General features: G+C 54.6%; 2 protein-coding genes and 3 non-coding genes across 6 annotated transcripts; 4 read left to right on the top strand and 1 right to left on the bottom strand.

Annotated features, from left to right (window-relative positions):
• Nucleotides 1-3501: 3501 nt before the first annotated feature.
• LOC112612667 lies at nucleotides 3502-10186 on the top strand. 2 transcript variants are annotated; one of them, XM_025367479.1, is made up of 4 exons: nucleotides 3502-3839; nucleotides 6502-6542; nucleotides 8522-8547; nucleotides 8925-10186. In XM_025367479.1, exons 1-4 carry the CDS (start codon nucleotides 3832-3834, stop codon nucleotides 9162-9164), a joined length of 315 nt encoding a protein of 104 aa, XP_025223264.1. In that variant the 5' UTR covers nucleotides 3502-3831; the 3' UTR covers nucleotides 9165-10186. The 2 variants fall into 2 exon arrangements, 1 of the variants encoding a protein (XP_025223264.1); XR_003116884.1 differs by lacking the exon at nucleotides 3502-3839 and having other exon boundaries at nucleotides 6344-6542; nucleotides 8522-8585.
• On the top strand, nucleotides 6341-6431 carry LOC112613664. Its single transcript, XR_003116991.1, has one exon. It is a non-coding gene; the product is annotated as a small nucleolar RNA SNORD88 (small nucleolar RNA).
• On the top strand, nucleotides 8349-8439 carry LOC112613667. Its single transcript, XR_003116993.1, has one exon. It is a non-coding gene; the product is annotated as a small nucleolar RNA SNORD88 (small nucleolar RNA).
• On the top strand, nucleotides 8759-8849 carry LOC112613666. Its single transcript, XR_003116992.1, has one exon. It is a non-coding gene; the product is annotated as a small nucleolar RNA SNORD88 (small nucleolar RNA).
• Nucleotides 10187-11943: 1757 nt separating the features above from the next.
• On the bottom strand, nucleotides 11944-17022 carry ACP4 (acid phosphatase 4). Its single transcript, XM_025369117.1, has 11 exons — nucleotides 16912-17022; nucleotides 16739-16843; nucleotides 16577-16663; nucleotides 15637-15783; nucleotides 15300-15398; nucleotides 15131-15226; nucleotides 13660-13792; nucleotides 13506-13588; nucleotides 12585-12709; nucleotides 12202-12380; nucleotides 11944-12124 (listed from the first exon to the last, which is right to left on the bottom strand). Exons 1-11 carry the CDS (start codon nucleotides 17020-17022, stop codon nucleotides 12009-12011), a joined length of 1281 nt encoding a protein of 426 aa, XP_025224902.1. The 3' UTR covers nucleotides 11944-12008.
• Between the last annotated feature and the right edge of the window lie 1606 nt (nucleotides 17023-18628).

Genomic DNA, 18628 nt, shown 5'->3' with positions numbered 1-18628 from the left:
AAAAAAAAAAAAAAAAAAAAAAAAAAGAATAGGTTTGGGGATGGGGTTTGACGCAGAGCAGGGCATGCAACTGGGCTTGGGGACAGGACTGTGATTGGGATTGGGCAGATGAACTCTGTGTCTCATCTCCTGTGCCCTCTTCCTCTCCACAAGGCTTCTTGTCCTATCTGAATTACATGTACTTCTGGTCTATCCTGGCGCTCCAGCCCATCCGGACCTAAGGCATGTGAATGATCCCACCGTGGGCTTGCTCCCACAGCACTCTGTCAAGCGTCTGATGACCCTGCTCTCTGGCCCCTCACCCCACCAAAATGTGTCTTTTTTCAGTCCCTTATGACCCGCCTCAATCCTGATTAATAATATATCTTTTAAAATAATCTGTATTTTCTGCCCAGAATATTCTTTAATTTAGCTCCGAGCCTTGGAAGCACTGGTGGAACTGAAACCCCTCTCTGGGGCCATCTTTGGGCCCTCTGGGGTAGAGGGATAGGGAAAGGAAGGGAAGGGACTCATAAGTAAGGGACTCAAGGCACAAGGTCAACCAAGAGGCCAAGCCAGTGGTCCCTGGCATACACACAGTGCTTAATCAGTGTTTGCCAAATATCTCATTCTCCCCAAACCCTTTTAGCTTCATCCTTTATTTTTGTGGTCCTTAATAATTCACCCTTCCGGAGGCAAATTTCCCCCTGCACCCACACTTCACCTCCTGCCCTTACCAGTAGCTCCTTCCACCACCCTTTCTTTTCCCCAAAGTCCCCCAGTAGAGGACTGTGTAACGGCCCTTTGAAGATGGTTTGGGGCTAACAGAGGGCCATTTCCTGGACAGGGCAGAGTTGCAAGTCAAGTACAAAGTCATATCATTGTCCTACAGGGCCTTGGCCTGGGGCTGTCATCTATCTCCCTCTCCTACAGTGGCTAAGCTGCCTGGCTTTGAGTCTAGGCTCTGTCACTCAGTAGTTCTGTGACCAGAGGCAAGGTGTGGAACCCATCTGTAAAAGGAGGATAATAATAGTACTTTAATCTAGATAGGATTTAACACAATGCCTGGCCCATAGTGTGTGCTCTTTCTGTACTATTGCAATAATCCTCCCCCGTTTCCTGCAAAAGGCTCCCAAATTTATTTACTTACTTACTTAATTTTGAGATAGGGTCTCTCTCTGTCACGCAGGCTGGAGTGCAGTGGCACAACAGCTCATTGCAGGCTCAACCTCCTGGGCTCAAGCGATTCTCCCACCTCAGCCTCCTGAGTAGCTGGCTCCACAGGCATGTGACACCACGCCTGGCTAATTTTAATTTTTTTTTTTGTAGACATTGATCTCTCTTATATTGCTCAGTCTGGTCTCAAGCTTCTGGGCTCAAGCCATTCTCCCGCTTCGGCCTCCCAAAGTGCCGGGATTATAGGGTTAAACCACTACTCCTGGCTGCAAATTTCATCTTTAAACACAGATGGGGCTGCAACTATGTGCCAGACACTGGATGGATAGCACTGATCAAACCAGACACAAATCCTTATCCTTATGGAATTGACACTTGGCAGGGCAGCAAAATATGTCCATAAACAGGTAGTTAGGGCCGGGCATGGTGGCTCACACCTGTAATCGCAGCACTTTAGGAGGCTGAGGTGGGTAGATGGCTTGAGCCCAGAAGTTCAAAACCAGCCTGGGCAACAGGGCGAAACCCTGTCTCTACAAAAAATACAAAAATTATCTGGGCATGGCGGTGTCCTCTTGTAGTCTTAGCTACACGAAGGCTGAGGCAGGTGGATTGATTGAGCCTGAGAAGTCGAGGCTGTGGTGAGCCAGTATTACGCCACTGCATTCCAGCTTGGGTGACAGAGCGAGACCCTGTCTCAAAATATAAAATAAACTAAAGCAGATAATAGGTTAGAGGTAAATGTTATGAGGAAAAATATAGGAGGGTAAGTGAGATGGGATTGAGAAGAGAGCCTCATAGTCGTATAAAGTGGAGGCAAGGAGGTCAGGGCACTCCACTCCAGGATGACATCTGAGCAGGGACAGGACCAAGGGAGGTAGAAAACCATGTAGATGGGGGAAAACAGTTCCAGGCAGAGAGGACAGCACATGCAAAGTCCCTGAAGTAAAAACGTCCTTGGCAGGTTCTAGGAGCACCAGGGAGGCCAAGGGAGAGGAAAGAGATGCAGGCTGAGAGGGGACAGGGGCCAGATCACCAAGGGCTGCATGGGTCACAGTGAGGACTTTGCTTTTATGCTGGAGTTAGGCAGCAGCCAGTGACATAAATGTCTCTTATTTCCTTAAGAGAGGAATGTAGGTCTCTTCCTTTTACTTCAGACCACAAGGTTCATGAAAGGAATCTCCTCACTGACCAGGGACCCACTAAACAAAACGTGTTCAATTCACACAAAGGAGCCCTTTGCCATTGTTTAGTGAATGAGATAATTCTGTATGTACTCATATGGGAAACAACTTATGGGACAAATTAGAGTGGAAAAAAGTATCTTTATTCATTGTGTGTGTATAAAGTCCACACCAGGCCAGGCCTGGTGGCTCACACCTGTAATCCCAGTGCTTTGGGAGGTTGAGGCAGGTGGATCACTTGAGGTCAGGAGTTCAAGACCAGCCTGGTCAACATGGTGAAATCCTGTCTCTACTAAACATACAAAAAAATTAGCTGGGCGTGGTGATGGGCACCTGTAATCCCAGCTACTTGGGAGGCTGAGGCACGAGAACTGCTTGAACTCGGGAGGCAGAGGGTGAAGTGAGCTGAAATCAGGTCACTGCACTCCAGCCTGGGCCACAGAGCAAGACTCCACCTGAAAAAATGAAACATAAATAAAGTCCACCCCAAACTGTTGACAGTGAAACTCCTAGAAAGTGAGTTTGGAGTAGAGAAGTTTCATTTTTTTATTTTAAAAATAATCATATAAGTGGAAAGACTGTATAATCGTATCAGTGGAAAGATACTCCTCAGCTCTCCAACCCTACCAAGAATGCAGGCCCCCAGGCCTTAGACCATCAAAAGTGGGTGTGAGCCCCAAAAGCCTCCCTCAGCTCCACGAGTCCCAGCTCCCAACCCCCTCTCCTCCCAAACAAGGGAATCGCGACCCCAGCCCCTCCTCCCTCAGACCCAGAAGTGCAGACCCCCAGCCCCTCCTCCCTCAGACCCAGGAGTCCAGGTCCCCAGCCCCTCCTCCCTCAGACCCAGGAGTCCAGGTCCCCAGTCCCTCCTCCCTCAGACCCAGGAGTCCGGGACCTCATCCCCCGCTTCTCCAGACCCAGGGTCCCTACTTCCGGCCCTTGCTTCCCTGCTCTAGACCGGCCTCTCACCGTGTAGGCTCCGCCTCTAACTCTGCGCCACGTGGGCGCTTTCCCAGGACGGCCCCCTGTCAATCTCCGCACTGGCCCCCGCCTCCCGACCCATGGCGGGGACTTAATTTCTGTCCGGCCCTTCGGCTTGGGCCCCGCCTCTGCAGCCTCAGCTCTAACCCCGGCCGCGCAAATAGTCCCAGCGGCTTCTCTCTCGGGTCGGGCCGCCCTTGGGGGCCTTTCACTTCACGGCTCATCTTTGGTGCTGTCTTCAGAGTTGCCGGACGCAGGTGACAAGACAATCATTTCCATCATGTCCTTGCCCCTTTTTGTCAGCCCCAGAGACAACGTCTCCTCGCTTGTTCGGGAAGATTCTAGCGGAAGCAGGCAGTATTCCTTTCCCTAAGCATGAAATGGGGTTTCCCAAACAGGCATGTGTATTGGACGCCTCTGGCGGAGAGCAGGCTGGCGCCGAGGCCCGGCCTTGAGAGCGGCGCGCACTATAAAGCGGCGCGTGCTGCAACCCGCGTCCGCTTTGTAGAGAGAAATGCTGGGGTAAGGTTCTTAATTGTGGCTTTTTCCCGGCTGTGTGGCGGGGCTTTGAGATGATGGACGCACGTGTCCTGAAGGTCTCGAGGTTGGAACGGGAGCGGCCATGTAGTCGCGTGGACAGGGTCCGGGCGTTTGCAGGGACCCAGAGAGCGCGCTCTGGGGCGAGTCTGGGAGTTTTCTGCGGGGGTGGTGGTGGCTGTTTGGGGCACTTGGGAGGTGGCGACTTCTACAGCTGGCGCGAGCAGGAATGCCCGGGCGGACCCTCCTCCGTCTGCCCTCGGCGGAGCTCGCCCCTTGTGCTGTCCGCACGCCGCGGGCCTCCGCCATCTTGTCCGTTTGGTTGGGGGAGAGGGGTGGGCGGGTTGGGAGGCGACACTGAGTTCTTTCCGAGGGTTTCAGATGCTTCCTTAGGATTTTGCTCTTGTGTTCACAATTCCGGACGGCTGGCGTTTTTGTGCAACCTAGAGCAAAGACGGGGACGGAAGAGGACGGGGCTTTGGGGGGGTTCCATAGGGGCAGAGACAGGGTATCGAGTTACCAAGAAGTGGGATTGAGGTTTCTAGATGAATTGCTGGGGTTTTTTGAGAACCATGTAGGAATGGATGTAGAAGAAAGCAGACGAGGCCTTTGCTTACCTACAGGAGTCATTCTGACCGTTCATGCCACGTGAGAGGGTTTTGTTAACGTTGGTTTTTGGCTTAGGTCCTTTAAGGTCTTGAGCATCAGTTTCCTGACTTGAGCAGGGCCCATGCCCCTGCCGAGGAGGCTCACCCTGGAAGCAGCTAGCCGATTTCCTATCACCCCCACCACGACCCTGCGAGGATCTCTATTTGACTTTGCTCCTTCAGGCATCCACCTAGAAAATCATTGAGTTTGTTCATGTCACAAGTGAAAGTATTTTTCTCATGCGTTCATCATTGGCACGTCCTCCTTTGGCAATATTAAAATCTACTAACAAGTGGGAAAGTAACATTTGCACCATCTTGCCATATTCAAGAACTTTGTGCTTAGTTGAAAGTAAGTTTCATGGCCGGGCGCCGTGGCTCACACCTATTATCCCAGCACTTTGGGAGGTGGGTGGGTCGCTTGACCCTAGGAGTTCGAGACCCGCCTGAGCAACATGGCAAAACCCCATCTCTGGGAAAAGTAGAAAGTGAGCCAGGCGTGGTAGTGCGGGCCTGTAGTTCCAGCTACTTATGGAGGAAGTGGGAGGATCGCGTAAGCCTAGGAGGCAGAGGTTGTCTTTAGCCAAGATTGCGCCACTGCACTCCAGCCTGGGCAACAGAACTCTGCCCTGAAAGAAGTAGTGTACTTGTATATCTAAAGTACCATTTTTCTACTTAATGTTATTAGCATTGTCACCCTTAATGACGTTAATTCCTTAATACTGCAGTTAACAATCTGCTTTGTGCCTGATCCTCAGTCATCTTCGAAATGGTTTTTTGTTTGTTTGTTGTTGGTTTTTTTGAGACGGAGTCTCACTCTGTCCCCCAGGCTGGAGTGCAGTGGCGCGATCTCGGCTCACTGCCGGCTCCACCTCCCGGGTTCACGCCATTCTCCTGCCTCAGCCTCCCAAGTAGCTGGGACTACAGGCGCCCGCCACCACGCCCGGCTAATTTTTTAGTAGAGACAGAGTGTCACCGTGTTAGCCAGGATGGTCTCGATCTCCTGACCTCGTGATCCGCCCACCTCGGCCTCCCAAAGTGCTGGGATTACAGGCGTGAGCCACCGCGTCCGGCCCATCGAAATGTCTTTTACAACCAGTATGTTCAAACTTGACTCAGTCGAGGGTCTCTGCTCATTACTTACTATTATTTAGAAGTTGGCTTGGTTTCTTCCTAGAATAGCCCTCTTCCTCCTCCCTTCTCTCAATAAGTTCTTCCAGGGGATTTATGTCTTGGCAGCTTTCTGTTTACGGCTTATGAGCAGGTGTAGACAGTGCTAAAGAAACCTGCAAAGGGTTGGGGATGAACACCAGGGACATCTTCATGTAGTGCATTTGGTATCCTGCTCATCCCATGAGGACAGTCCCCCGAGGACCTGTGGCACTGGGGAGGTTGGGGCATCTTGGTGTTTCCATGAGCAAAACTGGTCATTCCTACCTTCTGGATGGGTTTTGAGTTTCCTACCCACCACTCCCCCTTTGGTTTTTTGAGACAGAGTCTTGCTCTGTCACCCAGGTTGGAGTGCAGTGGCGCGACTCGGCTCACTGCGCAACTTCCGCCGCCTGGGTTCAAGCAGTTCTGCCTCAGCCTCCCGAGTAGCTGAGATTACAGGCATGCACCACCAAGCCTGGCTAATTTAGTAGAGATGGGGTATCATCATACTGGTCAGGCTGGTCTCGAACTCCTAACCTCGTGATCCGCCCACCTCGGCTTCTCAACGTGCTGGGGTTACAGGTATGAGGCACTGTGCCCGGCCACGTTTCCTACTCTTTAAGCTCTGTTAGCTTGGCCTTTGTTCCTGAAGGTAAGTGGCCTCAGGACCTGGTTGCAGAGGGACTGGGGCTCCCATGATGTCTAGCACTGGGCTCCGATCACCCCTGAGGACACAGTGCACCCCAGGACCTTTGACACCTGGGAGTCTGAGGGGCCCCAGTTTTAATGGCTCATGGACTTGCAGACTATTTCTTCCCCCACTCTCACGGTGTCTTTCTGTGTTACAGGTGCAGCTTCAAGCTTAGGACTACCCACCATGGCCATCCAGGTAAGAACCCTTGCTCCTGCTCCTTGACTCACCTGGGTTTAAAATATCTGACTGTCTAAGTTGACTTCATACCGTATCTCTGGCAACTAATTTATGTGTCAACGATTGTACTCAGTGTTGACATACAAAAACCATCTCAGGCCAGGCGTGGTGGCTCACGCCTGTAATCCCAGCTACTTGGGAAGCTGAGGCAGGAGAATCACTTGAACCCGGGAAGCAGCCTGGGCAAGAAGAGTGAAACTCCGCAGCAAGCCTGGGTCCAAATCCCAGCTCTGCTGTTTATAGCCTTTGAGACATTTCACCAGGCCGTCGCTCTTATGCACCTCACTGCTGTGTCTGTGGAGCAGGCACCGAGCAGATGGCCCAGGACAGTAGCACTTCCTGCCGTCCAAAGGTAGGGCTTGAATAAGAAGAGGAATGTGTGGACTGGAGAGAACAAGCATTTGTGTTTCAGGGGAAAGAACTAAATTAAACATGTCAAAACTCAGCAGTGGAAAAGAAACAGTAACTCCCAAGTGATCCTGTCACGTTGTTCATGGGTTTTGTAGGCTGAATGCAATGTGTCTTTAAGCACAGCTTAGCCTCCAGTGAACCATTTATATATAAACTGATAAAATTCAAGGAATCCCTATTTTCACAATAAAAATAACAGGCTTTATCAGGAGAATTCTTTCAAAGAACAAAATCATTAGACAAGCGTGAGTGTGTTATCAGAAAAGAGACAGGTGTTCTCAGCTCTGGGAGGATTTTCATTTGTTCCTTAGATGTCAGGAGCTGGAATGGTGGCTGCAGTGAAATAGACCTGAAAGTGTGTTCTCTAGGTTTTTGGAGGTTTCAGCTGTTTCTGGCAAGGGCTGCTTCTGGGGAGGGTTGGCTGGGATTGCAGCTCCCCGGAGTATCTCTCTGAGGGTCCTGTGCTCTTAATCCGAGATCCTCTGTGGGGAGTGAATGGAGCTGAGCGTTTGTCATGGCTGGCTTAGAGGGGATTCCTGGGGACGTAAGGAGTGGGGTCGGTGCCAGTTGGGTAGGGATGTGTGAGAGGTGAGAAGACAGAGTTGGTGCGGGGTAGGGAAGACAGAAGGGACATGTAGCATCTGGATTCTAGGCCAGCACCTTCCGTATGACCATCCAGATAGAAATGTTCCTCACCTTGTCCCGTGTGGCAGCCACTGGCCACGGGTGGCTCTTGGACACCTGGAATGTGGCTAGTTTGTGGCTGGGAGCTGGGTTTTAAATTTTTCTTGTTTAAACAAGGGCCTCCTCTTTGGACAAAGCACATTTCTTTGCAAAATGGAGCTTTTGGTGTTTTGTGGTTGATAAACAGCAGCTCACACTGAACGAGTGCCCGCAGTGTTAGTGCTTTTGCAGAGAATAAACTGAACTTACCCTGCCAGGGTCCCAGTGGGAGGCAGCTGCCCCTTCCCCATGTCACAGAAGGTTCTGGTGAAGTCAGAGCAGCTTGGAAGAGCTGGGTTGGGGCAGCAGACCTGAGACGCAGGCAGAGGCGATTGAGGGGTATCCCATTAGGGCACGGGAGGTCCAAGCAGAAGGGTTTGGTCCCGTCCTCTCACTGAACCCCACAGATGTGCCGTTTTCCAGAGAAACACCACTGTGGTGGGGGTGAGATCAGTGGGCCTAGATTATACAAGGAGCCACACCCAGACTGAGCTGGATGGGGGAGGGGGGCGACCTGGCATCCCCAGGGACCAAGTGTCATTCAGTTTGTTGCCCGATCTCTCAGCACCCTTCTGTGATGTCCCCCTCAGGACAGCAGGTGGCCCTGGGACCCATGTCAGGAGGGTGTGAGGGCACCATGATGACCAGCACTGGGCTCCGACCACCACTGAGGACACAGTGCCCCCCCGGGACCTTTGATACCCGGGGGTCTGAGGGGCCCTGAGTCTGGGGAAGGCTCATGGGGTGTCTTGGCTGCCCTGCACCCTACTGACCTTCCCTCCCCTGTGCCCTCCTGCCTCCAGGTGCTGAAGGGCCTGACCGTCACTTGGTAAGAACAGAGGAGGCTGCCTGTCACTCACGGTGATGGTGAGAAGGTGGATGTAGACAGGTGCCCAGCAAGTGCCAAGCCAGGCGCTGCCATAGGCACTGGGCTTATTAACCTTCTTAGTAACCCTGTTGGCGGGCGGAGGTGGGATGGGGGCTGGGACTGGGTTGTAGCAAGATGTCCAGTGTCAGGGGTCTTGAAAGGGCTGCACTTGGGGACCCCATGATGTCCAGCACTGGGCTCCGACTGCCCCTGAGGACATGGTGCACCCCGGGACCTTTGACACCCGGGGGTCTGAGGGGCCCCACTCCAGGAGGTGATGGGTGGGGGTGTGGCCATTTCCCCCATTCAGCACCTTTTCTATGTCCTTCCCCTGACAGCGTCCCTCCAGGCTTTCTGCTGTTTTCTGCCTAGGGGTGGCTACAGCCATGGCTAGGAAAGTGCTGCACCCACCCTCCTGGGCCGGAGCTGGTTCTGCTCCTGCTACAGGGATACTGAGCTCCTGGCTGTCTCAGCGCTTCGGGCAAGAACCTCAACAAGCTCTCCTGGGCCCTGCAGTTGTACTGCCGGGCCCCTGCCTTGTGCTTCATCTCAAGAACTGCTGCTGCTGGTGGACCTGATCCGACCTGACAACGTGCCATTTTCAGCTACCACTGCAAGGCCCTGAGGGCAACAGCAGCGCGGCACTGCCCACCTGGCTGCTGGTGGCCTGGTGCCAGCTGGGAGTCCTCCCAGCACTTCGAGGCCACTGAGCCGCCCTTCCAGCCCTGGCCCACCGTGGAGAGGGGTATCCAGCTTCCTCTTCAACCTCATCGTCTGCCCCCGAGCCAGTGACTCCCAAGGACATGCCTGTTAGGTTACCCAGCGCCTGTACCAGCGCCAGCTGGTCAAGGGCATGACGTTGTTCTAGGTCATCCTGGACATCCAGGCCATTGCCGACAGCAGGCTGCTTTCCATGAGCCAGAGGCTGCCAGGCTCACGCTAGGACCCAACCCAGTGCACAAGGACCTGGCTGCTGAGCCGCACACCCAGGAGAAGGTAGATAGGTGGGCTACCAAGGGCTTCCTGCAGGCTAGGGGAGGAGTCAGCCTGCTCCCCTGTTCTGACCAGGCCTGTGGGGAGGAGCTGCCCATATGCCGCCATGAGACCTGGGCCTGGCTCCGGAGGACAGATACCGCCTGGCCTGGTGCTCCAGGGGTGAAGCAGGCCAGAATCCTGGGGGAGCTGCTCCTGGTTTGAGCTGCAATCAGGAAGTGCGGGACAGGGTAGGGGAGGCAAAAAGCCTTGGGCAGTACCCTCCCCGTGGAGCCATTCAGCATCCCTCGAGCTGGCCACACCCTGACACTATGTTCAAGGGCTCCGGAAGAGAGGGGTGTCTGTCCCCAACCTCTCCCCAGTGGGTGTCACTGGCCAGACGTTATGAGGCGAGCAGGCTGCGTGAGTGGACACTTACCATGAGTCCCTGGGGGGAGTGATTCCCGCAGGCATTGTGTGCCATATTACATTTCTGCCCAGGCAGCAGGGTAGTGGGTACCATGGGTGCCCACCCCTCCACCACATGGAGCCCCAAAGCACTGCAGGCCAAGCAGGGAGACCCCACACCCATGACATAAAAGCATCTTGAAGCTTTTACTTAGTGTTTGTAAGGATTGGTTTGTTTTGTTGTTTTTTGAGATGGTTTTTGCTCTTGATGCCCAGGCTGCAGTACAGTGGCGCAATCTTGGCTCAAGGTTCCTTTTTTAGGTTCTGGTCACTGGGAGTGGCTTTGAACTTTGCTCCAACTGCTCCGTGTAATGGGGACCAAGTGGCTGTTACTAAGTGTCCACTGCACCCAGGCTCCCCACGAGTGCTCTGGTTAGACGCTGCCACACAGCCATGGGTGTGGGACAAGGCCTGGGAGGGACTGGTGCTCTGCCCTGTGCCACACGAAGAAGCAGTCTCCCCCTTGGGCCAGGGACTCAAACGGCAGCCATGCGGGTGCTCCACAGTGCCTGCTACTGCATGAGTGGGGGCGGAGTAGCTCTCATCAGCATGTGATAAATGTTCGAGTGGTGGATGCATGGCCCGTGCGATGGTTGGGACCCGAACACTCTGTTTTTTTTTTTTTTTTTTTTTGAGATGGAGTCTCGCTCTGTCGCCCAGGCTGGAGTGCTGTGGCCGGGTCTCAGCTCACTGCAAGCTCCGCCTCCCGGGTTCCCGCCACTCTCCCAGCCTCCCGAGTAGCTGGGACTACAGGCGCCCGCCACCTCGCCCGGCTAGTTTTTTGTATTTTTTTAGTAGAGACGGGGTTTCACCGTGTTAGCCAGGATGGTCTCAATCTCCTGACCTCGTGATCCGCCCGTCTCGGCCTCCCAAAGTGCTGGGATTACAGGCTTGAGCCACCGCGCCCGGCCGAACACTCTGTTTTATTTAACCTAAATTTAAATAGCCACACGTGGTGGTGACTACTGTATTGGCCAGCGCCTCCACATCGCTTGCAGCATTGCCGTGCACAACCCAGAGAGCGCCGTCATCTTTCCCTGCTCTCTGCCTGCCCCTAGGAAGGAAGTCTGGGAGTTGAGGATTCTGCTGGCTTAGAGTCATGGTTCTGCCGAGTGAGACACAGAAGGGCCTATTACTTGCCCAGAGGCGCACAGCCTTGGAAACCAGGCTTTGAATCGTGCACCTTTCTGAGGTCTCTGCTGCCGGATCCCCCTGACCCCACCCGAGTTCATGGTTGCTTTGAGAGCTGGTGTGGGTCACTTTCTAGACGAGGGTCCAACTCCTGTGAGCCCGGTCTCCACAGAGCACATGGCCCACATCGAGGCTCACTGAGCAAGCTCCTGTCACACAAGCTGCGTGTGGAGGTACATACAGGGTCCACTAGGTCCTCAGCCAGCCACATGCTTCCTATGCTTGCATATAAACATGCCAGCCGGGTGTGGTGGCTCACAACTATAATCCCAGTGCTTTGGGAGGCCAGGGCAGGAGGATTGCTTGAGGCCAGCCTGGCCAACATACCAAGAAAACAAAACCAGGCATGGTGCACACCTGTAGAAGCTGAAACGAGTTCGAAGCTGCAGTGAGCTATGCTTATGGCACTACTCCAGCCTGGGCCACAAAGTAAGACCCTGTCTCTACCAAAAAAAGTGCCATGCAGGCATGCCTGCTTGTTCAGACGTGGGCACATTTGTGCTTGAATGTGTGCCACAGACACGTTTTTATCAGTAAGTACGTACAGACTACCTGTGCACGCGCATAAGCGCAAAAACTGGTCACACGTGACATGCATGCATGCAGACTCATGCCACTGTCACAGACGCGCATATAAGCACACACAAACTGGTTTCCAGGCCAGAGACTCCACCCAGCCCTCGTTCCCCACGCACACAGGCGCACAGTAAGTCACAGAAGCCAGAACAGCTAGTGAGCATACGTGTTGGGGTCCAGTGTCAGCTGGGGGTAGGGAAACAATGGTTTCTGGCTCACACGGGGCCCCCCAAGGCGCGCAGGCACCCTGGTTTCCAGGCCAGCAGGCCCAGCCCTAAGCTGAGTGCCACCAACACAGCTACAGCTCCGGCCAGCAGGGGCACCACTGGAGCTGCAGGGAGAACGTGCAGGGTGTGAGTTTCAGGACTTGGAACCCTCCACTCCCACCCCAGCACAGAGGACTGTCACCTGGGGGGATGGCAGCCTCATAGGGGCCATGGCAGGAGACCCCATGGGCCGGAGGCCGAGCCGAGGCAGTCAGCTGGTAGAAGCGGCGTAGTGGACAGGGAGCCGGGCACCCGGGGAGACTGAGAGGCAGCGGCAGGTGGGCGGAGCCATTGCGGTAGAAGAGGGAGATGGTGACATTCCTGGAGAGAGAGGACACAGTGGCACCTTCTCCCTCCCGTCATTGATCTTAAAACCTGGAGAAACGGGCTCCTGACTCCCACCTGTTATCCTCCCAGCTCCATCCCATGCAGTTCCCTGCCCCGCCATGCCTTCTGCCTAGCACATCACACCTTGCTTTGGGAGTTCTGTCCCGCCCATCTCCCTGGGCACCATCCCATCCTCACCCTCCGTTTTTATCAGGATCCCTCAGGTGCCTCCGGAACTCAAAGCCGAGGCAGGCGGCATATGGCGGGGTGTGTCCATCATAGAGGCCCAGGGCCGCCTGGAGGGCCAGCAGGGTGCTGTCGTGCTGCAGGTGGAGCCGAGGGGTGAGATGACACTTCTCCCTGGAGGCCTCCTTTCTCCTGAACACTAGACTTGTGCATCCAGATGTCCCCCAGGCTGCTTGGAACCAACCCCCCAAACTTGCTCCTCCCTCCCTCTCACCCTGAAGGCAGTACCAACAGTTACAGGCGGCCATTTAATAAAGATGGCTCAAATAGGTGCAAAATATGATTGGACTAAGCAGCCTGTCTCCTCTGGAAGGACAGATTGCTTAGTCCAATATTTTCTTTTTTTTTTTTTTGAGACGGAGCCTTGCTCTGTCGCCCAGGCTGGAGTGCAGTGGCCGGATCTCAGCTCACTGCAAGCTCCGCCTCCCGGGTTCACGCCATTCTCCTGCCTCAGCCTCCCGAGTAGCTGGGACTACAGGCGCCCGCCACCTCGCCCAGCTAGTTTTTTGTATTTTTTAGTAGAGACGGGGTTTCACCGTGTTAGCCAGGATGGTCTCGATCTCCTGACCTCGTGATCCACCCGTCTCGGCCTCCCAAAGTGCTGGGATTACAGGCTTGAGCCACCGCGCCCGGCCAATATTTTCTTAATGAAAACAAGGAATTATCTTTAATTCATACATTCTTCCTCCCATAACACCATCACCTCCCTCTTTCCAGACTAATGATATAGCCCAAGAGTAGGGTTTGGAGATACAGGCTACCCAAGGCAATGGACTGGGATCCATTGGGACCGCAGGCTCTTCCTCACCCAAATCGCTGTCACCCTCATCCCTGTGCCTCAGTGTCATATGGCACTGCTTCCCAAGGACTCACGGCTGAGTACATGACCATCTTGAGGGGCAGCCCCAGGCGCTGGACCCGGGAGAAGTTTGCAAGGATAGCATTCAGCAGGATCCCTGAGGATGGGAAAAAAGAGCTTAGAATCTCCCAGAGGGAGGCACCCCAGCCTCCCAGCCCCACACCTCACCCCCTGTCAACTGGGCCTTCTCTGCTGCCCGGGGTGGGCCCACGTGGGCTCCAATATCCAAAGCCGAGATCTGGGCAAGGGTCCGCAGGACATCTGGGGAGGCCCAGGCTGGTAGTGGAAGACCATGGGCTTGCTGTGGGGAGACGGGAAGAGAAGACTGACGGACCATCCTGAGCCCTCGAGTTTGCCTCTGGCCCCACAGGCCTGTGCTGCCCCCTGCTCTTTTGAGTCTCCCATGGGCTGGATCTGGATCAGGCTGGGAAATCATGAATGTGGACAGCAGTGTGGTTTTTTTTTTTTTTTTTGCTTTTTTTGTTTTTTTGGTTTTTTTTGAGATGGAGCCTTGCTCCATCACCCAGGCTGGAGTACAGTGGCACAATCTCGGCTCACTGCAATCCTCGCCTCTTGGGTTCAAGTGATTCTCCTGCCTCAGCCTCGCGATAGCTGTGATTACAAGTGCGTGCCACCATGCCCAGCTAATTTTTGTATTTTTAGTAGAGACGGGGTTTTACCATGTTGGCCAGGCTGGTCTCGAACTCCTGACCTCAGGTGATCCACCCACCTCGGCCTCCCAAAGTGGTGGGATTACAGGCGTGAGCCACCGCGCCCAGCCAACAGCGATCATTAATTAATAATAGACCTTGTCATTCCACAGCCCAGAAGGCTTTATCTGAAACCCCTGGGACCAGAGGGGTTTCACAGCTCAGACATTCTGGACTTCAGAAAGATCTGATGGTGCTGATACCACACAGCATGGAACACACACAGCAAGGGCTGGGGCAGCCCCCTTAGTCACACACATCGCTGCTCCCACCCTGTGATTTGGAACATTCCGTGAGCTGGAGCGAGCAAAGACTAGCAAGAGTGCTAGCTAGGTGTGGTGGCTCGCGCCTGTAATCCCAGTGCTTGGGGAGGCAAAAGGATTGTTTGAGCCCACGAGTTCCTGGGCAACATAGTGAGACCCCATCTCTGAAAAAAAAATTTTTTTTTTTTTTTTTTTTAAATTAGCCAGGCATGGTGATGTGCACCTGCCTCAGCTACTTGGAAGGCTGAGGCAGGAGGATTCCTATAGCCAGGGAGATGGAGGCTGCAGTGAGTTATGATAATGCACTCCAGCCTGGGTGACAGAGCGAGACCCTGTCTATTTCAGGTCAGCTCCCACCGCCCAGGTTTTGGGTTTTCTGATTACAGGGCTGTGGGGAGGAATTGCCAAATGTGTAGCCTCAAACCCTAGCAAGGCCTTCACTGCGTGCCAGGCACTGTTGTAAGCACAGTGCGTAGATTAGCCATTTGAATCCTCACGGCGTCCTGGGGGGGTGTTGATACCGGTGTTGCCATTCCCACTGTGCAGATGGGAAAACTGAGGCACAGAGGGTTAACTAAACGCATGAGGGAACAGGGCTAGTGAGTAGCAAGCTGGGATTGGAAACAGTTGTCCTTAAACCCTTGGCTGGGAAGGGGCGGGGCTCACCTGGCACATGAGTGTGTCCAGAACCTTCCATGCCCTGCGCAGCGGCTCTCCAACCAGCGACAGCCCCGTGAAGTTCTCCAGGCGAGTCAGGAAGCCCTGGATGCACGGGGCTGGGTGAGCCCTGGCCAGTCCCCTGCGCCTCGCCCCACCCCGCCACCGCCCTGCTCACCGTCCAGCCCTCCAGGGCCTCCTGGTACTCGGCGGCCTCGGTGGCCTCCCGCAGGAGCTCGTGGTATCTGGGACAGCTGCGCATGGGGAACCTCAGCAGCTGGGGAGAACTGAGGCTCAGAGAGGACAGCCACGTGCCTTGGGTCTCACAGCGGGTTGGGGGAACCCGGGCTCTCTGCCCCCGCGTCTGTCGCAGTTTCTCCCAGATCCAGAAGAAGCCAGACAGACCGGCTCGAGGACAGCCTTGCTTCTCGGAGCTAGCTCAGGTGGCCAGACCCAGAGCTGCCTCTGTCTCCACCCGCTCCCTCCCTCACCACACCTGGGTCCAGCGCCCTGACCTTGTCCTCAGCCACGGGCACCGTGTGCACTGGGATCGGCCTCCAGTGGGCCTCCGGGCTCCCTGGAGCAGCCTCGGGAAACAGCCCGGCAAGGTTGGCCTGCGCGCTCTCCAGTGTGCGGTCGAAGTCCGTGCTGCGGATGTACACCTGGAGCGGGGTGGAGAGAGGGCAGGCGGGGGGTCATGGTTGGGGTCAGAGGTCAGCTGTGGTGGCAAATCAGAAGCCTGAGATTCAGTTTGGAATAGGGGTCAGACACTGAGAATCATGTGGCCGTCAATGTTGGAAGTTGGGATCAAGGGTCCAGAGGTTAATGTCAGGAGCAGTTGGGCTGGACGTCCAAAACTGGACAGCCATGTTGGATTTAGGGGGTCATTTGAGTCAATGAGGGTCAAAAAGGAAGATCAGAATTGGTGGAGGCTGGAGGTTAGAGGTCAAGTTTAGGAGGGCAGCGTGGAGGCTTGGTGTCAGAGTTCAATACATGTTCATCAGAGGTCAGGAGGACTGTCTGTAACTGGGGGATGTCAGAAGACATAGGAGGAAACAAAAGAGGTAGGTCAGAATTGACAAAGTGTAGAGGTTAAAGGTTAGAGGTCAGGAAGGCAAGTTATGTCAATAAGGGTCAAAGATCGAAATCAAGTTTGGGGTCAAATGTCAGAGGCCAGAGGTCTGATTGGAGTCAACGGGACTAGAAAACAGAGATGGAGGCCAAATAATAAAGTCAGAGTTGATGGAGGTCAGAGGTCGAGATGTGACAGGTTGAGATGGAGTCAGAAGTCAGTGTGGGTTAGTCAGTGTACCGGGGGTCAGAGATTAGAGGTAGAGGGCAAGTCAGGTTGATGGAGGTCAAAGGCCAGAGGTGGAGGCCCAAAGAGAGTGTTGTAGTCAGTGGAGGTCAAAGGTGGAAGGTCAGGGGACCAGGTGGGGGTGACTATGGCAGTACCTCCTCCCGCCGGTACTCAGGACTCAGGAAGGCCTCATAGCGGCTCCTCAGGAAGCGGCCCAGCTCCAGCTGCTGGCGGACCCCCTCCTGGGGACAGAACAGCCTTAGTCTACCCCTCTCCACCCCTCCCACCCTTGCCCTCACCTCCCACCCACTTCTCACCCTGGTCAGCTGGCCCAGGCCTCGTGGCCACAGGGTGGAGGCCACCTCCTTGTGTGGGTCCGTGGGGTAGGAGGCCAGCGGGGCCCGGTCGCCATGGCGGAATACCTGGGGACAGGACTGGTCAGGGCTAGCCCTGGGGGAGCTGAGGGCAGGCCGGGGCGGGGGCGCCTCACCAGAGCCACGAACACCAGAGATCCTTCTGGCAGGGCCCGGGGTGGCAGGAGCAGCAGCAGCAGGAGCAGGAGAGGTCCAGCAGGGTGGCCCCAAAACCCCAGCCCGGCCATTTCCACCCAGCCCAGACGCTGAGCTCAGCCCACTGTCTGGGCCGCAGTCCCGCCTGTCCCAGCCCTGCACTCAGCACCCCCATTATAGCAGGCCCTGGCACGCTTCCCCAGGGGCCACAGATCCCATCCCCCAGCGCCTCTGCCAGTCTTTGATTAACCCGTTTCATCTTCGTTTCATCTTCACTGCTGCCCCAGCAGACGCTTGATGTGCTCGTCCTCATCCCCATTGTGCCGATGGGGAAACTGAGGCACAGAAGGGTTCTGTAACTTGCCCAAGAAAACACTGAGGTTTCTCAGACAAAGCTGCGCTTTGAACCCAGGTGCCTTTAACCTGGATGCAGACTTGGAAAGAGACCCTCACCCTGCATTGTTCGTCTCAGCCACAGCCTTGACCCCCTGAGTCAGAGAGGTCGACGGTAGCAACCATGGCTTGATTTTCTGTACTTTGATGCGCTGACACCAGGGGCCTTGCTATTCATTAGAAGGACCGCCCCTCCCGGGGTTCCCAGTTCCTGGAAATAGTCACGGACTGGCGCAGGCGCGTGCCTCTTCTGTACAAACCAGCCAACCCAGAGCCCACACCCCAACCACCCGGGCCACCATCCACCTGCCCTGATCACCTGGGGCAGGGTACTGGACAACTCAGGACAGCCCCTGTGCCCCAGAGCCTGCTGAAATGGCTCAACCAGCCACTCTCTACCCTACCTTATCCCACAGAAAACACAAAGAAGCTGCTTGCTTCAGGTCTGTCTCCCGGGCACCCCAGTGCCTCCCCATGTGGCCCCCGTGGCATGCTCCCTCCGCTGGAGAAACTGTGAGTATAACAAGTCATCTTTCTTTCTTTCTTTTTTCTTTTTTTTCTTTCTTTCTTTTTATTTTATTTTATTTTTTTATCTTTTTTTTTTTGAGACGTAGTCTTACTCTGTTGCCCAGGCTGGAGTGCAGTGACATGATCTCAGCTCGCTGCAACCTCCACCTCCCAGGTTCAAGAGATCCTCCTGCCTCAGCCCCCCTAGTAGCTGGAATAACAGGCATGTGCCACCATGGCCAGCTAATTTTTGTTTGTTTTTTTTTTTAGTGGAGATGGGTTTTCACCATGTTGACCAGGCTGGTCTCGAACTCCTGACCTCAGGTGATCCACTCGCCTCGGCTTCCCAAAGTGCTGGGATTACAGGCGTGAGCCACCATGCCCAGCCAACAAGTCATCTTTCAGTGGCAATCGTCTGCTGCTCGGGCGGCCTTACCATCCCACAATGCTGATAAAATCTACACTTCTCAGCACCGTCTGGGGCTGGCTGGCTCTCCTGCCTCACTGTGCACAGTCAGCCTCCAGTCCTGTCCTGTTTTGTTTGTTTGTTTGTTTGTTTGTTTGTTTGTTTGTTTGTTTGTTTGAGACAGAGTTTTGCTGTATTGCCCAGACTGGTCTTAAACTCCTGGGTTCAAGCAGTTCTCCCCCCTCGGCCTCTCAAAGTGCTGGGATTACAGGTGTGAGCCCCTGCACCAGTTACGGAAGTTTTGTGAATCTCTCTCTCTCCCCGTACTTGAAATACGATAGAGGCCCCTGGAATAAAGTAGTAGAAGAGCTGGAGGCTTAAGCCAGACCAGG

Source organism: Theropithecus gelada, chromosome 19 (assembly GCF_003255815.1).
Source record: "Theropithecus gelada isolate Dixy chromosome 19, Tgel_1.0, whole genome shotgun sequence".
In the NCBI taxonomy this organism is placed as follows: Eukaryota; Metazoa; Chordata; class Mammalia; order Primates; family Cercopithecidae; genus Theropithecus; species Theropithecus gelada.
This window is presented reverse-complemented; position numbering and strand designations above follow the sequence as displayed.